Source organism: Eschrichtius robustus, chromosome 12 (genome assembly GCF_028021215.1).
Source record: "Eschrichtius robustus isolate mEscRob2 chromosome 12, mEscRob2.pri, whole genome shotgun sequence".
In the NCBI taxonomy this organism is placed as follows: Eukaryota; Metazoa; Chordata; class Mammalia; order Artiodactyla; family Eschrichtiidae; genus Eschrichtius; species Eschrichtius robustus.
The window spans coordinates 4,688,807-4,707,043 of NC_090835.1; the positions used below are offsets into that span (position 1 = coordinate 4,688,807).

Genomic DNA, 18,237 nt, shown 5'->3' on the forward strand with positions numbered 1-18,237 from the left:
ATCACAGCTGGAATCTTCAACCAGAGGTGGTGCTCCCAGATGAGGACCAGAGGATGCCACCTGAATCTGCAGGACAACCCTCGACCTGGATCCCTACCCACAGGCCCCCAGCAGTGTGCTGTGGCCAGCACACCTGGATACGAATGCACTTGAAGTCAGTGCATTGAACCAGCATGGCCACTTGGGTGGACAGAGGAGGAGACTGACTACACTAGGCCTGGAACCCTGATCTTCTGACCAAGCCTGTGCAACCCACTGCCTGCTTATCTCTGGGAGAAGGACCCACCAGGAGGCGAGTGGAGCCGGAGCTGACGGAGCAGCACCCCTGAAGCGACTGTGACCGGAGAGGATACAGGTCCACAGAGACCCATGCAGGTCAGCCCCAAGCCCCAGCGCTAACTTGTGAGACGTTATCCTCCTTAGCCAGGGGGTCCACGTTCCCCGTAGTATTATCTGCCAAATTTTCTGAGTCTGTGCTTTTTTCTTTTTCTTTTTCTTTTGCAGAGAGGGTTTATTGTTTTCACAGACATCTACATCCTCTCCACACCCCACCACAAAAAAAAAAAAGCAAGAGCTGGTGGTCCAGCGTGTTTCCAAAAGACCAAGGAGAAACATTTCCTACCATTTCATTCGCCCTGTCAGGAGCCCTCTCAACCTGCCCCTCCTTCCCAGTGTCGGAGGGCAGAGGGGCCATACCTGCCTTTTACCTTTCTGCTCGGTGATCAGGTGCTGCACGATGACATCAGTCATGCTATCCCTGTAGGCATATCGGTCCTTGTAGAGTCCGTGGACTGTGCTGAAAATGAGCTGGTAGAAGGAAATGGTGCCATCCTGGCAGCCTACCACCTGCAGAGAAAGAGAGTGTCAATTCCCAGCTCTCTGTGGAGAAAAAGTCGACCCTCCCGCTTGTCAGGAACGAGCGTCAATGATCTGACTGGCTAAACATGGCTGATGTTCAGTGACTACTCTGGCAGTGGCCCATCAAATGAACTCCCCCTTCTTACCACATAGTTGGAATCGGGTTTCACTTTACACGTCCACACCCAGGAGTTCTGCTCCCCAACAGTCCCGAGGCGCACTCCATCCTTGGTGAAAAGGGATACTTGCTTGTCTGACCCCCCCAGCAAAATGTACTCCCCTTTAGTAAAGTAGCTGATGCAGCAGGGATCAAAGTTCAGTGACCGATCCTTCCCAATCTGAGGAAAGAGAACACACCAAGGGAAATCTACTTCTGAATTCATAATAATCACAGCAAAATCAAGGGCTTTTCCCTCCAACTTTTAGAGGGAGCTGGGAAGACTGGGAAGAGCTGGCCAGCATTCTCCCGTGTGTGACTGATTCCATCATGAACGCAGGCCAGCGCTCTGGAGCACCCTACCTCTCCCCTCCACACAGCCACATCCTCCAGTGTCTTCCGCAGTCCCACCCAGCTGCTCCAGGGGTGTGTCTCAGCTCCTCAGCCCATCTGTACCCGGGATGGTCTTTCTCCCATAGGCCTTCCTCCGCACGTAGCCTTTACTAGGACTCAGGATTCCCCTCAGCTTCTTTTCTTTTTCTTTCCTTTTCCTTCCTCCCTCCCTCCCTTCTTTCCTTTCTTTTTTTCTGTTTCACAAGACTAAGTCCGTTCAATTTCCTAAAAACTGTCCTTTATTCTGAAACTACACTCATCCTAACTTCTCTTTATAACAACCTTATTGAGGAATTTCACATACCATACAATTCACCCACTTAAAGTGTACAATTCATTGGCTTTTAATATATTTGAAGTTGTGCAACCTTCATCACTAATTCTGGAACATTTCCAACACCCCAAAAAGAAACCCTGTACCTGTTAGCAGTCAATCCCCATTGCCTCCTCTTTCCATCCCCAGGCATCCACTAATCCACTTCCTGTCTATAGATTTGCCTATTTTGTACATTTCATATAAATGGAATCATAATATATGTGACCTTTCGTGACTGGTTCACCCTTGTTGTAGTATGTATCAGTACTTCATTCCTTTCCATTGCTGGATAATATTCCATTGTATGGATATTCCCCATTTTATTTATCCATTCATCAGTTGATGGACATTTGGGTTCTCCCTATTTTTGGCTATTATGAATAATGCTGATACGAATATTTGTGTACAAATTTTTGTGTAGACATATGTTTTCATCTTTCTTAGATACACATACCTAGGAGTAGAACTGCTGGGTCATATAGTAACGTCATGTTTAACTTTTTAGGAACTACCAGACTTTTTTAAAGTGGCTGGCTGTACCATTTTATATTCATATCAGTAGTAAATAAGGGTTCCAATTTCTCCATCCTACTGGGTGTGAACTGGTGTCTCATTGTGAATTTGATTTGCATTTCCCTGGTAGCTAATGATGTTGAACATCTTTTCATGTGTTTACTGGCCACAAGTATATCTTGCTTGAAGAAACATCTATTCAGATCCCTTTCCCAGTTTTTAATTAGGTTGTCTTATTATTGAGTTGTAGGAGTTTTTTACATATTCTAGATGCAAGTCCCTTAACAGATAAACGATTTGTAAAAATTCTCTCCCACTCTGTGCACTGTTTTTTCACTTTTGATGGCGCCCCCTCTGATTTCAGGATGAAGGTCAAGCTCCTGAGCTCTGTTCCCAAGATCCTTCTCTCAGCCAAAATGAACTTCTTCTAGTTTCCTGAGTGGCCTATGCTCTTGCAATCCTCCGTGATGACACAGGTGCCATTCTCCACACCACCCCAGCCCTGGCCAAGAGTGCCCTTTCCCTCTTCTTCTCTGCCAGGTGTCATCTCCTCCAGGAAGCATCCCCCAGTCTCCCTGCCCACCCAAGGCCTAATTAAGAGCCATCTCCCTGTGCTCGCCTCTCCCACAGCACTTCTCTCACTGCTCTGTAGTTGCACATTTAACTCGATGTCTCCCCACTAAAGCCCACGCTCCTCATTGTCACCCGAGTCCTTTGCTGCCCCTGAGTGTGCCTTCTGTGACAAAAGACTATTTTTTATTATTATTATTAAACTAATAATCACTTTATTATAGAAATAACTCTAAAATCCTGGTTTCTCAAGTTTTGTTCAACTTACAAATATTTGTTCAACTTACAAATATCTTCCTATTTATAAACCTAGTAAAAATAAGCAACCAACTGAAAAGGAGTCTTTCATTAAACTTTACGGAATTCAATTTTGAACAGACCATAAAATCCCTTAGTCTCCTTTACAACTTAGTTAATTCCCTTAAACTAATTTAAACTGCAATTATTAACTTAATATATTCAATTTTCCTTTTTAAGAATTTCAAATGCCTAATAACCAAAAGTTCCCCTCGTACTTACATAATGACAGTAGCTCTAATGAGAAAACTAAAAAATCGTATGAGTGATGGCACGGAAGGCTTGCAGCTGCTGGTAATGCTCACTAGTTGCCACTGGACCAACTCTCCTACAGGTAACAACTGTAAACTCTGGACCAACTATAAACTACAACCACCTGGAGGCACTGGAGAGCAACCAGAAGCAGAAAGAGACTTAAGACACAAATGCATCTGGAAGAAGGGAATGGCATTAGGTGAGTTTCTCATTTTTTTAATGGCTTTTTGCCTGAGGGCAGCCACTGTCTGTGACCTGATGGATGAGCACAGAACTTGGAGTGACCACAGCAGCTTGCAATTGAGGTGGGAAACCCCAGAAAAGAGACAGATGCAGAGGGGGAGCCCCAATCCTGCACATACACTGCTGAATATCTGGAGCCCCTTGAACTACACACGCCACGTGTGGGGCAGATGCCAAGTAGCCTAGCAAAGGCTGAAGAGCTGAACAGAGACTCCAGCTGCTGCCCACACTGGAAAGGTACAATTTAAATATTGAGTCCAGCAAAGTTAGCTACCTGCTTAAGGGAAAAAAAAAAAAACTACACAATAATCTTAAGAGGAACATGACAGATGTTCCCTATGCTGTATCCTTCACAATATTCAGAATATAACCCAAAATTCCCAAAAGCAGAAAAATGTGAACCATATTCAAGAGAAAAGACAACCAATAGAGACTGACCCCAAGATGATTCAGAATTTAGAATTAGCAGATGAGAATTTAAAAATAGCGATTTTAGGGAATTCCCTGGCAGACCAGTGGTTAGGGCTCTGAGCTTCCACTGCAGGGGGCATGGGCTCGATCCCTGGTCAGGGAACAAATATGCCGCATGCCATAAGGCACAGCCAAAAAAAAAAAGAAAAAAAAAAAGCCATTATAACTATGGTCAAGAATATAAAGGACGGGCTTCCCCGGTGGCGCAGTGGTTGAGAATCTGCCTGCTAATGCAGGGCACACGGGTTCGAGCCCTGGTCTGGGAAGATCCCACATGCTGCGGAGCGGCTAGGCCCGTGAGCCACAACTACTGAGCCTGCGCGTCTGGAGCCTGTGCTCTGCAACAAGAGAGGCCACGATAGTGAGAGGCCCGCGCACAGCAATGAAGAGTGGCCCCCACTTGCCGCAACTAGAGAAAGCCCTCGCACAGAAACGAAGACCCAACACAGACAAAAATAAATACGAATAAAAATAAATTAAAAAAAAAAAAAAAAAAGAATATAAAGGAGGACTTCCTTGGTGGCGCAGTGGTTAAGAATCCGCCTGCCAGTGCAGGGGACACGGGTTCGAGCCCTGGTCCGGGAAGATTCCGCATGCCATGGAGCAACTAAGCCTGTGCACCACAACTACCGAGCCTGCGCTCTAGAGCCCGGGAGCCACAACTACTGAGCCCGCATGCCACAACTACTGAAGCCCATGCACCTAGAGCCCGTGCTCTGCAACAAGAGACGCCACCGCAATGAGAAGCCCATGCACTGCAACAAAGAGTAGCCCCCACTTGCCGCAACTGGAGAAAAGCCCGCGCGCAGCAACGAAGACCCAGTGCAGCCAAAAAAATAAATAAAAATAAATAAATTAATTTAAAAAAAAAGAATATAAAGGAAAGTACACTTGTAATGAATGAACAAATACGAAAGAAGAGCTAAATAGAAATTCTAAAGCTGAAAAATACAATAACTGAAACAAAAATTCACTGGATGGGCTTAAGAGAAATATTACAGATGACAGAAGAGTCAGTGAAGTTGAAGACTGAGAAACAGAAATCCTCCAATCTCAAGATTAGAGGGGAAAAAAAAGATTTAAAAAATGAACAGGGCCTCAGTGACCTGGAGAACAATATCAAAAGGTCTAACATGTATAACTGGAGTCCTAGAAGGACAGGAGAGAATGAGGAAGAAAAGTTATTTGAAGAAATAATAACCAAAAAAATTTTCCATATTTGGTGAAATAATAAAGACATAGATGTAGAGCATCAAGAAGCTCAGTGACCTCCCCCACAATCCCAAGCCAGAAAATATAATCAATCTCTTTAACATTCCAATATTGCTTAGGTACTTAATAAAAATGTCTTTTATCTTTCAGTTTAAAATTGGAAGAATAAGGGAGTTTGCTTCCACTGCCATGGGCCTGGGTTCAATCCCCGGTCGGGGAACTAAGATCCTGCAAGCTGTGCAGCATGGCCAAAAAAAAATTGGAAGAATAAAATTGATTACTAGATTATGTCTTTTAAATGGTCATCATAAGACAAATCTGATAGAGATTCTAATAGGGATTCTAGTACCAGTCTGCCTGGGTTCCAATCCAGGCTTGACCACTAACTAAACTGTGTGTCTTTGGGCAATTACTGAACCTCTCTGTGCCTCAATTTTCTTAGATGTAAAGCGGTGATGATAGTATCTATCTCATAGAGTTGTTATAAAGATTAAAAGAATTAACCTTATAAAGACTTTATACAATGCCTGAAACTCAATAAATGTTAGCTATTGTCATTATTAAGCCAGATCCCCTTAAACATTACAAACACTTAAAATGCCAAAAGTACACATTATACCTAAGCCTAACACAAAAGTATAGATTTGATCTACTTCATCACCGTATATTTAATTCTAAATCTTCCCAGATTTAGAAGACACTTACCCACTGAGGAAACAATTTTACTGTCCCAAACAAGTTATCTCAGCAGAGTGAGGTTGTTTATCATTCAAAAACTCAGGGCCACAACATGAGCTCTGGAGCTGCATACATGTAAGATATCTCCCATGGCCTGGCCCCCACGCTGAGCTCTTCTTTGTGGTCACTATAGCAACGAGACCCCTTCCCTGTGTAGTGTGGATTTTTGTTCCCATGAACTTCCAATACCCACACCCGATGTCCACTACACAGTAGATATGCAATAAATATTTGTTGAATGATGATGTACACACATTAAGTGGAGGAACAGATAGTGCCAGGGCTAGATGCAAGATGATAAAAATGAGGGTTTGGGGAAATCAGCCATGGGAAACTGAGAAAACACTCCTTATTTTTTCTTTACTTAATTATAAAAGAAATGACCAACAGTAAGATGAGGTAGAAAAAAATGGCCCCAAAGGTAGGCGACACATACCTGGAACCTTTCCCTTCTAGCGTGACATTTTTTGAGGAGTAAGGATGTTGTTAAACAAAGGCTCCATTGAACAGGCTGTAATTCTCACCTGCTTGTATGTGGTTCAAGCCACCCCCACTACCTTCGCTCTGATCCTCAGTGTCTTCTGCCTACTAACAGATTTTCCTACTACCAGGCTCTCTCTATCTTAATCCACCCTCCACAGAAACAAGGAAATCTTCTGAAATGGGAATCTGACCAGCTCACTCCCTACCTGGATCTATGGCTCCTGAATACTTACAGCAGATGATGTTCAAACTCCTTATTCTCACTAGTCAGGTCCTTTACAATCATGTCCCCATCTTCCTTTCTAGCTCCATCTTTGTCCACAAGTCTGGGGATCCAGTCACCCTGAACAAATCACTGTCGCCTGAACTGTCACATATTTTCATTCTTCCCTGCCTTTGCAGATGCTATTTCCTCTGCCTGAAACACCATTCCCACTGTCCTCTGCCTAGCGAACTCCTGCTTGTCCTGCTCAAAGCTCACCTCTACAAAATCTCCGGTCTCCACCAAGCAGTGCTGCCTTCTTTTTTTGTGTCCCTATAGCTGTCTATGTGTACAATTCTCTCTCATGCCACGGATCACACTGCACGGGGACTGCTGGCTATCCCCACCAGCCTGTGAGCTCTCGCAGAGCAGAGGCATTGACTTACACAGCGCTATGTCAGCAGCTCCTAATAGGTGAAGGGCTGGCCTAGCGGCTGCTCATAACTGTTCACAGAGTGAATAAATCAAATACAGGAAGGTAGGGTCATGACTGGAACCAAGACTTTACAGACCAAGCTGCGTTTCAATCCCAGGTGTCGTCATTTACTAGCAGTGCGAGACCTTGGACATAATATTTATTTCACCGCTCTAAGTATTATCTACTCATTTCTAAAAAGTTGATCAAAGTACCTACTTCAAAAGGTTTTGTAAGAATTAAATGAGATAAAGTATGCATAGTACTGAGCACCGAAGCTGGTATCACAGTAAGTGCTCAATAAACAGGAGCTAACAAAAATAATGTACAATTATTATTAATACAATCTCCAAACATGAAAATACACTAAAACAGGCACGACCGAAACTGTTTCTCCCATCGGGCTTGTACAGAGCTACATACCTGTTTTCCACTCAGCTGGTAGAAGGAAAGTTTCTGTCCCCAGTCAGCTACAGCCAGGATGTCATTATGTTCCTCTCTAATCAACAGAAGACAAAAAAGGTTACGTGGGGCCATGGCCTGCTCAGGAGTGTAGCCCTCATCAGCATCTACATCTCAGTGTAGTCTGACAGTTTAACAAACAACAGGAAAAAGAAAGCCCTGGCCAGGCTGTCAGATTGCCAAATGTTGGACAAGAGTACAGAGGCCAAAAGTTGTAATGTGGGCCCACCCATCAATCAGTCCAATGGGAAGGGGCCAGGTGAGATTCAGCCCTCCGGGGATGTTATTTCACTGAATGCCCTACCACTCAGGTGCTTGTGGTGCCAAGACACTGCCACAATGAAGACGTGAAACCTCTCATTTCAGTTTCCTCAGAGCAAAGCTAAGAAACAGCAAGGTTGCAGATCCAAGAGTGCTTCTCTCTTACACACTACAAAACATGGGGAGATGGTGGAGAGATATGTCTTCTGCACTGGGAAGGCATTGATCGTCAGATTTTTTTTTTTTTTTATGTGGGATCTTCCCGGACCAGGGCTCGAACCCGTGTCCCCTGCATTAGCAGGTGGATTCTTAACCACTGTGCCACCAGGGAAGCCCCGTCGTCGGATTTTTTTTAATGGACAGAGGGGAACTTGGCTTGCCTCTCCTCAAGAGGGAAATTAACACCTAAAACTAGGTTCTCTCACAGTTGGGGTTTTTGTACAGGTGAAAAGGTTGACTGGATCTAAAAAATAAATAAATAATAAAAAAAGACCAACAGCTGTCTTTGAAACTGAGTGCCTATCAGGATCAGTGTCTAGGAACTGGGGCTGTAGGACCAGCACAGGAGAAACCTCCTCAGCTAAGGCTGGGGATCAGGCTACTCAGGAATCTAGTTCAAGAGAGAGACATTCCCAGCCCTAGAGTCCTGGTCTTAACCCACCTAACATTGCCTCCTCTTTGTTTACTAATTCCAGCTTTTTGAGCCCAGGGCCTTGTGGTCATCGGGCAGCACCATGAGATATGCAGGCAAAGCATGGTGTAGCCCTATCTGCAAAACCCAGCCAAGAGTGGCAAAATAGCACTAATTCGTAACTAAGGGAAAAAAGACAAAGATGGAGAGGGATGGAGGGGACCCACAGGTGAACTTTGTGTGAATGGCACTGAAATCCAAACACGATCCAGAGGCCCAGGCTACAGTGAGCCCTCTTGGGGAGACCACATACAGCTCTGGGCCGGGTTCAGCCCCATGAGCTGGATGGGTGGTTTTCAACCTTCTTTTCCCCTTTTTTTCCCCTGGCAGTGGGACTCCTTACCAAAACAAAAACTTGTGCTAACAATTAAAGGGTCTGCTCTGGCTGAAGCACAGATAGGGACCTGAAACCCTCCCTTTCCTCCCTTCCTTGTCCCCCACCTCCCACCTTCTTTTTCCAAGGAACCCCAGGCACCACAGAACACAGTCTGAAAAGTCCTAAGCTCGATCACTTTTGCCCAATCAGAATATCCTGGCTCCCGCACTCCAGCCTGCAGTGTTTTCCCTGCAGGTAACCTCGACCGAAGAGAAGGAAGGACGGCTGGACAGCGAGGATTTGGCGTGAGGACTGTGGGTAAGATGGGGTCTCCTCTCTGACACGTGTCCTAGCAAATACAAGGTGAGGTGCGGCGTGGAAACAGGCTAAGAAAGTGTCCAGTAAGAGAGGACGTGTTCACTGAACTCCTGTGCGGCCGGCCATGCCAAGGGCACACGAGGCAGGCACTAAAAATCATGTTTCTCAAAGGACCTCTAATGTTACCAGAAAGAGTTCACTCTATGATGTTAAGTGGAAAAAAAGGAAGTAGGATATGATTTGGTTCATTATATGAATACACTAAAAGCCTGAGGGGAAATACACTAAAATGCTAACAGTGGTTTCCTCGGGGGATGGGGTTTTATAGAAAAGTCAAACTTTCTCCCTTAGACTTTTCAGCATTTCCTAAAGTCTCTCAAAGAAGAATTTTATAACTCACAAGTTTTGAGGGAGTGTCCCCCTTGCTCGGGGAGCTTTCACCAGCAACACCCCCGCCCCCGGTCCCTTTCAGAAAGGAACTTCGGAGCAGCACCTGCCCCAGCAGGTCTACGCTGGGGGCTGGACCCTTCCAAGGAGGGTTCTCGCTCCTCGGGACACACTCACAAGTTGTCGTCCCTGGGACTGTCGTCCTCTTCCTCTGGCTCCTCCTCCTCTGCCTCACTACCCTGACTACTGTACACTGCTGACTTCAGAGTGGAAGGGATTTCCTGAAAATATCTGTTGACAATGACTTCCTCGGCATCCTCGTTCTCTCTGTTCATCCAGAAACTCTCCCATCGGCTGCAGACAGTAAGTGATTGTTCACAGTCACATTGCCTAGAACTACACTAAAGCTGTAATTTCAAAACCTGTCAAGGAGCCCCTGAACCCCGCCCAGAAGAGGAGAGCAACCAGGTGCACTGGGTGTCCCGCTTCTCATGAATTAAAAATGGCACCCTGAAGCCACAAAGTCATCTGTGGCCACAAAAATCAAACAGCAGGAACTCTGGGGCAGGCTAATGGCCTCTGAAGGCATTAGACATACATGGTACAGCCCTGGGCTGGACAAAATTATTCAGGAAGAAGCATAATTGTCTGACGTAAGAAAAGCAATGAAATTAAACTACCTTCTAAATCAAGTAGGCACCACCTGTAAAATGACATTGGGCTGGTAAACATTAAGTTCTTTACCTTCAGAGGACTCTGTGGGGCATACTGGTGGTTTAATAATATTATAGAATTATACAAAGAGGATGTAAAGCTATTAGTCCACCGTCAAAGTCACATGAGCACAGCAAGGAAAACGTGTGTAAGGTTAGAGAAGGTAGATGCCAACTGTTTTTGGAACTATAGGCTTTGGGGACATTTATACCTAATTTTGACGTTTTTTTGACAAGGGCAGCAAAATAGGCAAGAAAAAGTAAAAAAGGCTCATGAAAAAGCACGTCTTCTGCTCAGACTTGGAGGGAAGAACTGAGAGGCGGAAAAGACCGAAATAAAGCCACAGCAGAGAGGTGTGCTATTGATTCCTAAGGAAATGGCTCTCCTGTGTCACATGCGTACATACTCTCTCTCCCTCTCTGTCTCACGCACACACACATTGAGCTGGTCTAGATAGCTCATCTGCTCAGCTCAATTTCTGGGATTCATTCCAAAACTCAAGATGGGCTCTTTAAAAATTCCATTCACATGGAATAGGTTCCAAAACAGATCAGTCAAATGGGGTGAGAAGCCTTTGAATCATGGAGCCCCCAGGAGGAAAGAACTCAGCCCGCTGAGGACGGCCTTCTTCACAGAGTTTCTGTCCTGGGAGGAGGACAGCTGTGCGGTCACCTTGAAGGGTTCCAGCAGATGGACCATACGGGGGAGAGGGAGCCCCCCGGCCGCTCAATCTTCACCTTCTCCTCGCCGTTTTTGTTCCGTATGCTGATAACCCCGTTGAACATCCCCAGAGCCAGGTACTGACCGTCATTTGTCCAGCTGTTCAAACCAACAAAGGGCATGGGGAGGGGAAAGGAACACACAGAAAGTCAAAGCTGTGAGGATGATATCTTGGTTGAAACAATCTGATGAGGCAGGAATGGCTGGGCTCATCCTGACCTTGCTGTAAAAATCAGAGGGCCAAACTTAGAGTCCCATTTCTTCCTGGAGTGGAGGGTGAGATGTGAAGGTGGGAGCACCTTCTCGGTGCCCACAGTCTCTGTCTGCACTGCCACAACGGCCCTTAGCTTTGCCTGCACTGCTGGGCCAGCCTCCATCCCCCGCTCGCCATTTCAACCTCCTCCCATTTCCAGTGCACCGTAAGAACAGAATCTGCGTCTTGGTTGTTGCCAGCCTCTAGAACAAGTGCCTAACAAATGCTGAATGGAAAGAAAGGCTACACTCAGAAGCTGCGCAGCAAGACCAGCCACCATTTGAGAGCGTCTACCGTCTGCAGGCACCGCGCTGCTTGCTTTAAACCCCTTAGCTCGTGTGCATTTCACAACAGCCCCATCAAGTCAGCATCTTAATCCCCATTTGTCAAATAAGGAACCTCCTGAGGTCACAGAGCCTGTCAGCCACTGAATGTGGATTCGAATCCAGATCTAACATCAAAGCCCGAGCTTTCTCCAGCGCATGTGCTGCCTGGACCAGGACAGCCTCAGGTCCCCAGAGCCTCCCCTGAGCACAGCTTGAGGCTGGGGAGGCCTGCTACTAGACAACTGCACAAAAGCAACCTGCAGTTCTCTTTTGCTTGCCGATCAAAAGCACAGGTTCTTCCCATCAAGGAGACCACGAGAGAAGAAAAGAGGGAACATGGGGCCCAAACCAACTAGGTAGCACAAGACCTTCTCTACTGTGTGAACTAACCAGACTTTGAGAGTCTGTTTGAAGAGCGGGGAACAAAAAACTACCTTCAGAGCTGCCCTTAACTTACCTGCAGCAGGTGATCTTGCTGCTAGATTTGTGCTTAGAAACAGACTTCTGTTCAGGAGACCATAAGCCTTCAACACAAAATAATATAAAAGAAGAGAGATTGGTTGGAATATTACTCAGCAACAAAAAGGAACAAACTATTGATACACACTACAATTTAGATGAATCTCCAGGGTTTTATGCCGAGTTAAAAAAGCCAATCTCAAAAGGTCATATGCTATATGATTCCATCTTATATAAAGATGGGGAACAGATGAATGGTTACCAGGTACAAGGGGTTAGTGATAACAGGAGATGGGGGAGATGATGGTAAAGGAGTATCTTTGTGGTGATGGTAATTCTCACAGGGGATGAAATGACAGAACTATATACACACATTGTGCCAGGTCCCATCTCCTGATTTTGATACCGTACAACAGTTACATAAGATGTATCCACTGGGGAAACAGGAAGAAGGGTACATAAGACCTCTCAACTATCTTTGCAACTTACTGTGAATCTATAATTATTTCAAAAGAAAAGAGAGAGGAAGATACATTGGTGAATTGATAGCCAACTTTTCAGGAGTTTAACTCAAAGAAATGGCCACTTCACTGTTCATAATTATTACACTGCAACCAGAGTACAACTTAGCATTCAAAGTAATGAATGACGCTTTCTGAAAATCCAGTCTCTCCTGACCCTATCTGGGCTGTGCCATGTCCCTGGCACACTGGTCACCTTCGGCTTGCTCCCTCCTGCCAGTGACTCAGTGGCCCACAACAGGTGTAGGTCTGGGCAACATAAGCAAATTCTACTCTTTGCCTGAGCCGTGAAGCACGGCCAAGGAGGTAAACCTAGGGCAGAAACACATTTACACAGCAAGGTGCAACATCAAACAATGTGCTTCCCCTCTCCCCTGCCCAGACCGCCTCCCCCGGCATTTCAGCCTATGCACACCTTACCTGTGGTCCACCGAGCCCCCCTAAGAGCCTCCAGCTGGAGGAAACCACACCCTCCAGGCCCCTGAGGCAGCGCTGACCAGAGCAGACTCTAGATGCAATCACACGGCCTAGGTCCAAGCCCTGGGTCTATCCCTTACCCGCTGGGTGACCTCAAGCGAGTCACTGGACCGCTCTAAGCCCAAGTTCTGTTCCTCAGTGGAGTGGGGATGAGAATAATACCTGACCTCAGGGGTCGTCACAGAGCTCACACAGGAATTCGTTTCAACTCTCAGCACAGTGCCTAGCATACCACAAACATTCAATAAATATTATTCCTTAATAGTGTATTTTTACAAATTCTTCCTCCCTACCTGCCCCCGACCACAAGCTCTTTGAGGGCAGGAATACTATTTTGTCTTTTTCACCCCAAAAGCAAGCACCCAGCCCAATGCCTCACATGGAGAAAATGTTAAATTTTTAATGAATGACAGTCCCTTCCCCTTTTATTTATATAACGTGCTTTCAATTACATCCTCTCTTTGGAACCTCAGAACTCTATCAATGGATGGACGGGGGAATGCATTCATCTTAGGTCAGGAAGGGAAACTGAAAGGGATTAGATCTCTCGCTCCTTGACTTCAACAATGGCTGTTCTGTTGTAACCACTATCTCTTAGCAAGGAAGACGGAACGAAGATGGAACTTATGAGCTGTAAGCCAGAATCGACCTTGAAAAGAGAACACGAAAGCCTCTGCTCGTGTTCCTGCCTCTTCGTTGACGTCTCACTGCTTCTCCTCTGCGCCAGGACCACGCCAGTGCCGTGTGTGGGGTGGGTGAACTCCTTGGGGCATTCAGCCCCAGGGAGGACAGCCACAGCCACTGAACAATTAATGGGGACACGCTGCACAAGAAGCAGAGCGAAGCTCTCCACACATACATGGATGCTGGGGGACCCGGAGGTGGGGACAACCGAACTGTCCCTGCCAGGGTGAGGCGGGGAAGGCTTCCCAGAGGTGGCAACACCAACTTAAAGCCTGTGCTCTCCCATCCCTCTTACCATCTCCCTCCCAGGGCCCTTCTTGCTGTCTCCCAGACTTCTCACCAGACTCAGTGCCATCACTCACTCTCTTGGTTTCTACACAATTTAATGAACAACTGCCAGCCTCCCTTCAGCCATTGAAGGGGGGGGAGAACAGCATTAACTCTCTCAGGACAAAACCACCACATTCTGGATAGATTTCAGCACTTTTTGCCAATTTTCAGTTATTCCCAGACAAGACATTGGGAATGAGAACCTACCAAAGTCACTGGAGGAACAGGACGCCAGCTGGTGGGTAACAGGGTTGTAGGAGACACACTGGATAGAATCATTGTGCCTGGGAAGTAAACAAGTATAGATGATTATGCAGCAAACCACAAATGCTTCGGTGGCTACAGCTCAAGATTTTAATGATGGGTCCACAGCCTCTCTGACTCCACACTGTGAACTCTGATGCAAGTGACCAATTAAAAGGGATGAGTTCTCCCCTCCTGGGCTACCCCCCCACCCACTATTTTCCTCTCTCAAACATTACCCACCCATCAGACTGGCCTAGCTTAAATGCCACCTCCTCCAAGACTAGCGTGCTGCACACCTCTGGTGTGCCAGCTGGTAAGAGAATGATGTAAAACACCTCGCCTAGCGCCAGCTGCGTAAGAAGTGCCATATTAACGGCCATAACAGTTATTGCTTTGTGGAGGCCTGGAAATACATTCATTAATACAGGATGGAGGTACAATGAAAATACTAGACCAATATCTGGAAACATCTGAGGTAACAATGAAAGCTGAGTGAGTCATGTACCACACGGGGCATCTCAGCCTGAGTTGTTCTTTGTTTTGTTTTTTTTAATTAATTAATTAATTAATTTTTATTTTTGGCTGCATTGGGTCTTCATTGCTGTGCGCGGGCTTTCTCCAGTTCCGGCGAGCGCGGGCTACTCTTTGTTGCGGTGCGCGGGCTTCTCATCGCAGTGGCTTCTCGTGTTGCAGAGCACGGGCTCTAGGTGCACGGGCTTCAGTAGTTGTGGCACGTGGGCTCAGCAGTTGTGGCTCATGGGCTCTGGAGTGCAGGCTCAGTAGTTGTGGCACACGGGCTTAGTTGCTCTGCGGCATGTGGGATCTTCCCGGACCAGGGCTCGAACCCATGTCCCCTGCATTGGCAGGTGGATTCTTAACCACTGTGCCACCAGGGAAGTCCTTCAACCTGAGTTTTATTCCTCTACTTCTGGGTAATACTTTACTTACAACCTCATTCATTCAGTCATTTATTCATTCATTCAAATGTTGATTTGTTGATTTGTACATCGGTGTTCACAGCAGCATTATTCTGAATAGCCAAGAGGTGGAAGTAACCCAAATGTCCGTCAACAACAGATGAATGGATAAACAAAATATGCTCTGTATGTACACCAGAATATTATTCAGCATTAAAACGTAAGGGAATTCTGACACAGGAACCTTGAGGACATTATGCTCAGTGAAATAAACCAGTCACAAAAGGACAAACACCACAGGACTCCACTTATATAAGGTACCCAGAGTAGTCAAATTCATAGAGACAGAAAGTAGAATGGTGGTGCCTAGGGCTGGGGGAGGGGGAATGGAAGAGGCTGCTTAATGGGTGGAGCTTCAGTTTTGCAAGATGAAAAATAGTCCTGGAGACTGGCTGCACAACAACATGGATGCACTTAGCACTACCGAACTGTACACTTAAAAATGCTTAGGATGATATGTTATGTGTATTTTACCACAATTAAAAAGAAAAACGATCATTTGTTGAGTACCTACTACAGGCCAGGCATTGCACTAGGCACCAGTGACACAGCATGAGCAAAAGAGACACAGTGTTTGCCCTCATGGAGCTTACAGACTAATGGGAGATATCAATCGGCCACCAGAATAAGTGTAAAACTACAGCTGTGAGGGACTTCCCTGGTGGTCCAGTGGTTAAGACTCCATGCTCCCACTGCTGGGGGCACAGGTTCAATCCCTGGTCGGGGAACTAAGACCCCACATGCCGCACAGTATGGCCAAAAGAAAAAAAAAAAACTATAGCTGTGAGAAGCGCCATGAAGGAGACCCGATCAAGGCTACAGGGGCAGGAAAGGCTTCACAGAAGAAGCAACATCTGAGATGTGCAGAGTGGGTAGGGGTTAACCAGGCGGAGGGACGGGGAAGAACAGGAGGAGAGCCTCTGCACTGAGAGGGGCCTGGAGCACACTGACCCCAAGTCTCAGGGTGTCAACGGGGGCTGGATGTGAGGCTCTAGAAAAACGACAGGTCGGGGTTGGGTGGAATGTGCCATATCAGATTAACTAAACTGAGCTACATGAAAACACCTAGCCCAGTGCTGGCCAAGCCAGCAATGCTCAAGAACTATTCCCTCACTTACTCATTCCCCAACCCTCCCAGCGCACAACCCCATAACTTCACTTGAAGTTCAACTGCAGAGAAAAAAGTCCTTCCTGATAGCTTTGCTAAGGGGCTTTTGCTACAGTAGCTCAGTAAGAGGCAAACTAATAATACCGTACACCTAAACGGTTACTTACGTGTACTTCAGAATGCCTTCCAATTTTGACGTCCAGATAATAACACTTTTGTCAGCTGATCCAGAAGCAAAGCGCTTGCCTAAAAGTGTTTTTAAAAAGAATAAATTTTCACATTCATTTAGGCCAGCATTTTGCAGAGTATTTCTTAGAAAACGACTTCTTTAAGGTCCCTAGTAAGTGTCAGTTGCTTCTCTACCCCTTCTTCTTATCTGTACTGAGTGGCAGTACTTTGGAGTCAGGAAGTTTGAGCTCATATCCTGCTCTGTCTGGCACTAACAAAGATGTACTGAGGGCCTATCACATGCCAGCATCATGTTCTGTGCTCAGAATCAAGTAGTGATTAAAACATGCTTGCTGCCTACCTTCATAGAGTTTGTCTGGTGGGAAAAGTAGGCATTAAATTAAATTAATCCAATTCAAATACGACGTGGTGAGAAAAAAAAGCAGGCCCTATGAAAGAGAATACCTGGGGACCCAATTTTGGTGAGGGAGGTTTATGTGAGAATGGTATCTTTCATTGAGACCTAAAGACTGAGCAAAGCTTAGCCAGGTGCAACGAGAGGAGAGAGACACATGCATATGGGTCAAACAGATGTGCAAAGGCCCTGAGGCAGGAAAAACCTGTATGTGTGAGGAGCTGAGAGGCAGCCAGCATGGAACATCAAGGGCAAAGGGTGAGGTGGGTGGGAAGGGATCTCTAGGGGCTTTGGGGCCACAGTAAGATCCTGCTCTCTATCCCAAAGAAAGGCTTTAAGCAAAAGAGTGACAGATGAGATTTTCATTTGCACACTGCTTGGGCCATGTGACACTGCTGCAAATACTAAATAATAGAAGCTGTTCTTATTTATTATTTCTGTCACTGCTCCCTTACACTGGCAGGCAGCAGGTGATGAAGAGCGTGGGCTAAGGGCTCAGAGTCTGAGCTGGAATCCCCAGTGACGTCACCCACCAGCTGCAGGACCAGGAACAAGCTACTGAACATCTCTAGGCCTTCATTTCCTCATTTGAAAAGTGGACGCAACAACAGTATTTACCTCATAGTTGTTGTGAAGATTAAATGAGATTAAAGTGCTTAGGTCTCTGCCTAGCCTAGAATCAATGCTAAACAAAAAGCAGCTATTATTATTATTTCCTTACATTGCCTTGTATTGCTTTCCTTGAAGAAAAACTAGTTCTTAATACACCTTTGTATCATGGTTGCTCATTAAATACTTATTAAACTTAAGGGGGAAACTGGAAACAAGCAAAATCATCATTTTTTAAAGAGCAAAACCATAATCCAGTGTATCCTCACTTCTAGATCCAAGGGGAAAAGACTTCCTTATCATTACATGAGTGTCATGAGGGGCAGCATGATACACCAGAAAGAACAAGGGCTCTGCAGTCAGAGGATCCAGGTCAGGCCCAGCTCTGCCACCGTCACCTGTAATCGCTCCAAGCCTGTTTTCTGATCCGTGAGAGGAGCTGTGATCCCTTCCCTGCCTCCTTCAGAGCGCTGCTGGGAGATCAAACGTGACAATGTGTGTGGCAGGACTCCGCAAAACGCGGACAAATGCCCCTGATGGCAGGTCTCACTCTAAGATCCTCAAGGGCCTTAATGGTGCTGCAGGCCAAAGACGCCCTAGGCTTATAAACTC

The 18,237-nt window shown here is 46.0% G+C and overlaps 1 protein-coding gene across 13 annotated transcripts in view; it reads right to left on the bottom strand.

Annotated features, from left to right (window-relative positions):
* IFT122 (intraflagellar transport 122) overlaps positions 1-18,237 on the bottom strand; it is a 76,209-nt gene that overhangs the window by 46,985 nt on the left and 10,987 nt on the right. For 12 of the 13 annotated variants that reach the window (XR_011075721.1, XM_068558669.1, XM_068558670.1 and 9 more), the window contains exons 4-10: positions 16,601-16,679; positions 14,310-14,386; positions 12,089-12,155; positions 11,005-11,151; positions 7,607-7,682; positions 1,005-1,196; positions 708-846 (exon numbers count right to left, since the gene is read on the bottom strand). Coding sequence is in view for 12 of the 13 variants with exons in the window: in XM_068558669.1 (XP_068414770.1) it covers positions 708-846; positions 1,005-1,196; positions 7,607-7,682; positions 11,005-11,151; positions 12,089-12,155; positions 14,310-14,386; positions 16,601-16,679 (777 nt within the window). In the remaining variant the exon portion in view is untranslated. Of the gene's footprint in view, positions 1-707; positions 847-1,004; positions 1,197-7,606; positions 7,683-9,795; positions 9,973-11,004; positions 11,152-12,088; positions 12,156-14,309; positions 14,387-16,600; positions 16,680-18,237 lie in introns of all 13 variants that reach the window. The other variant, XM_068558677.1, reaches the window with a different exon arrangement.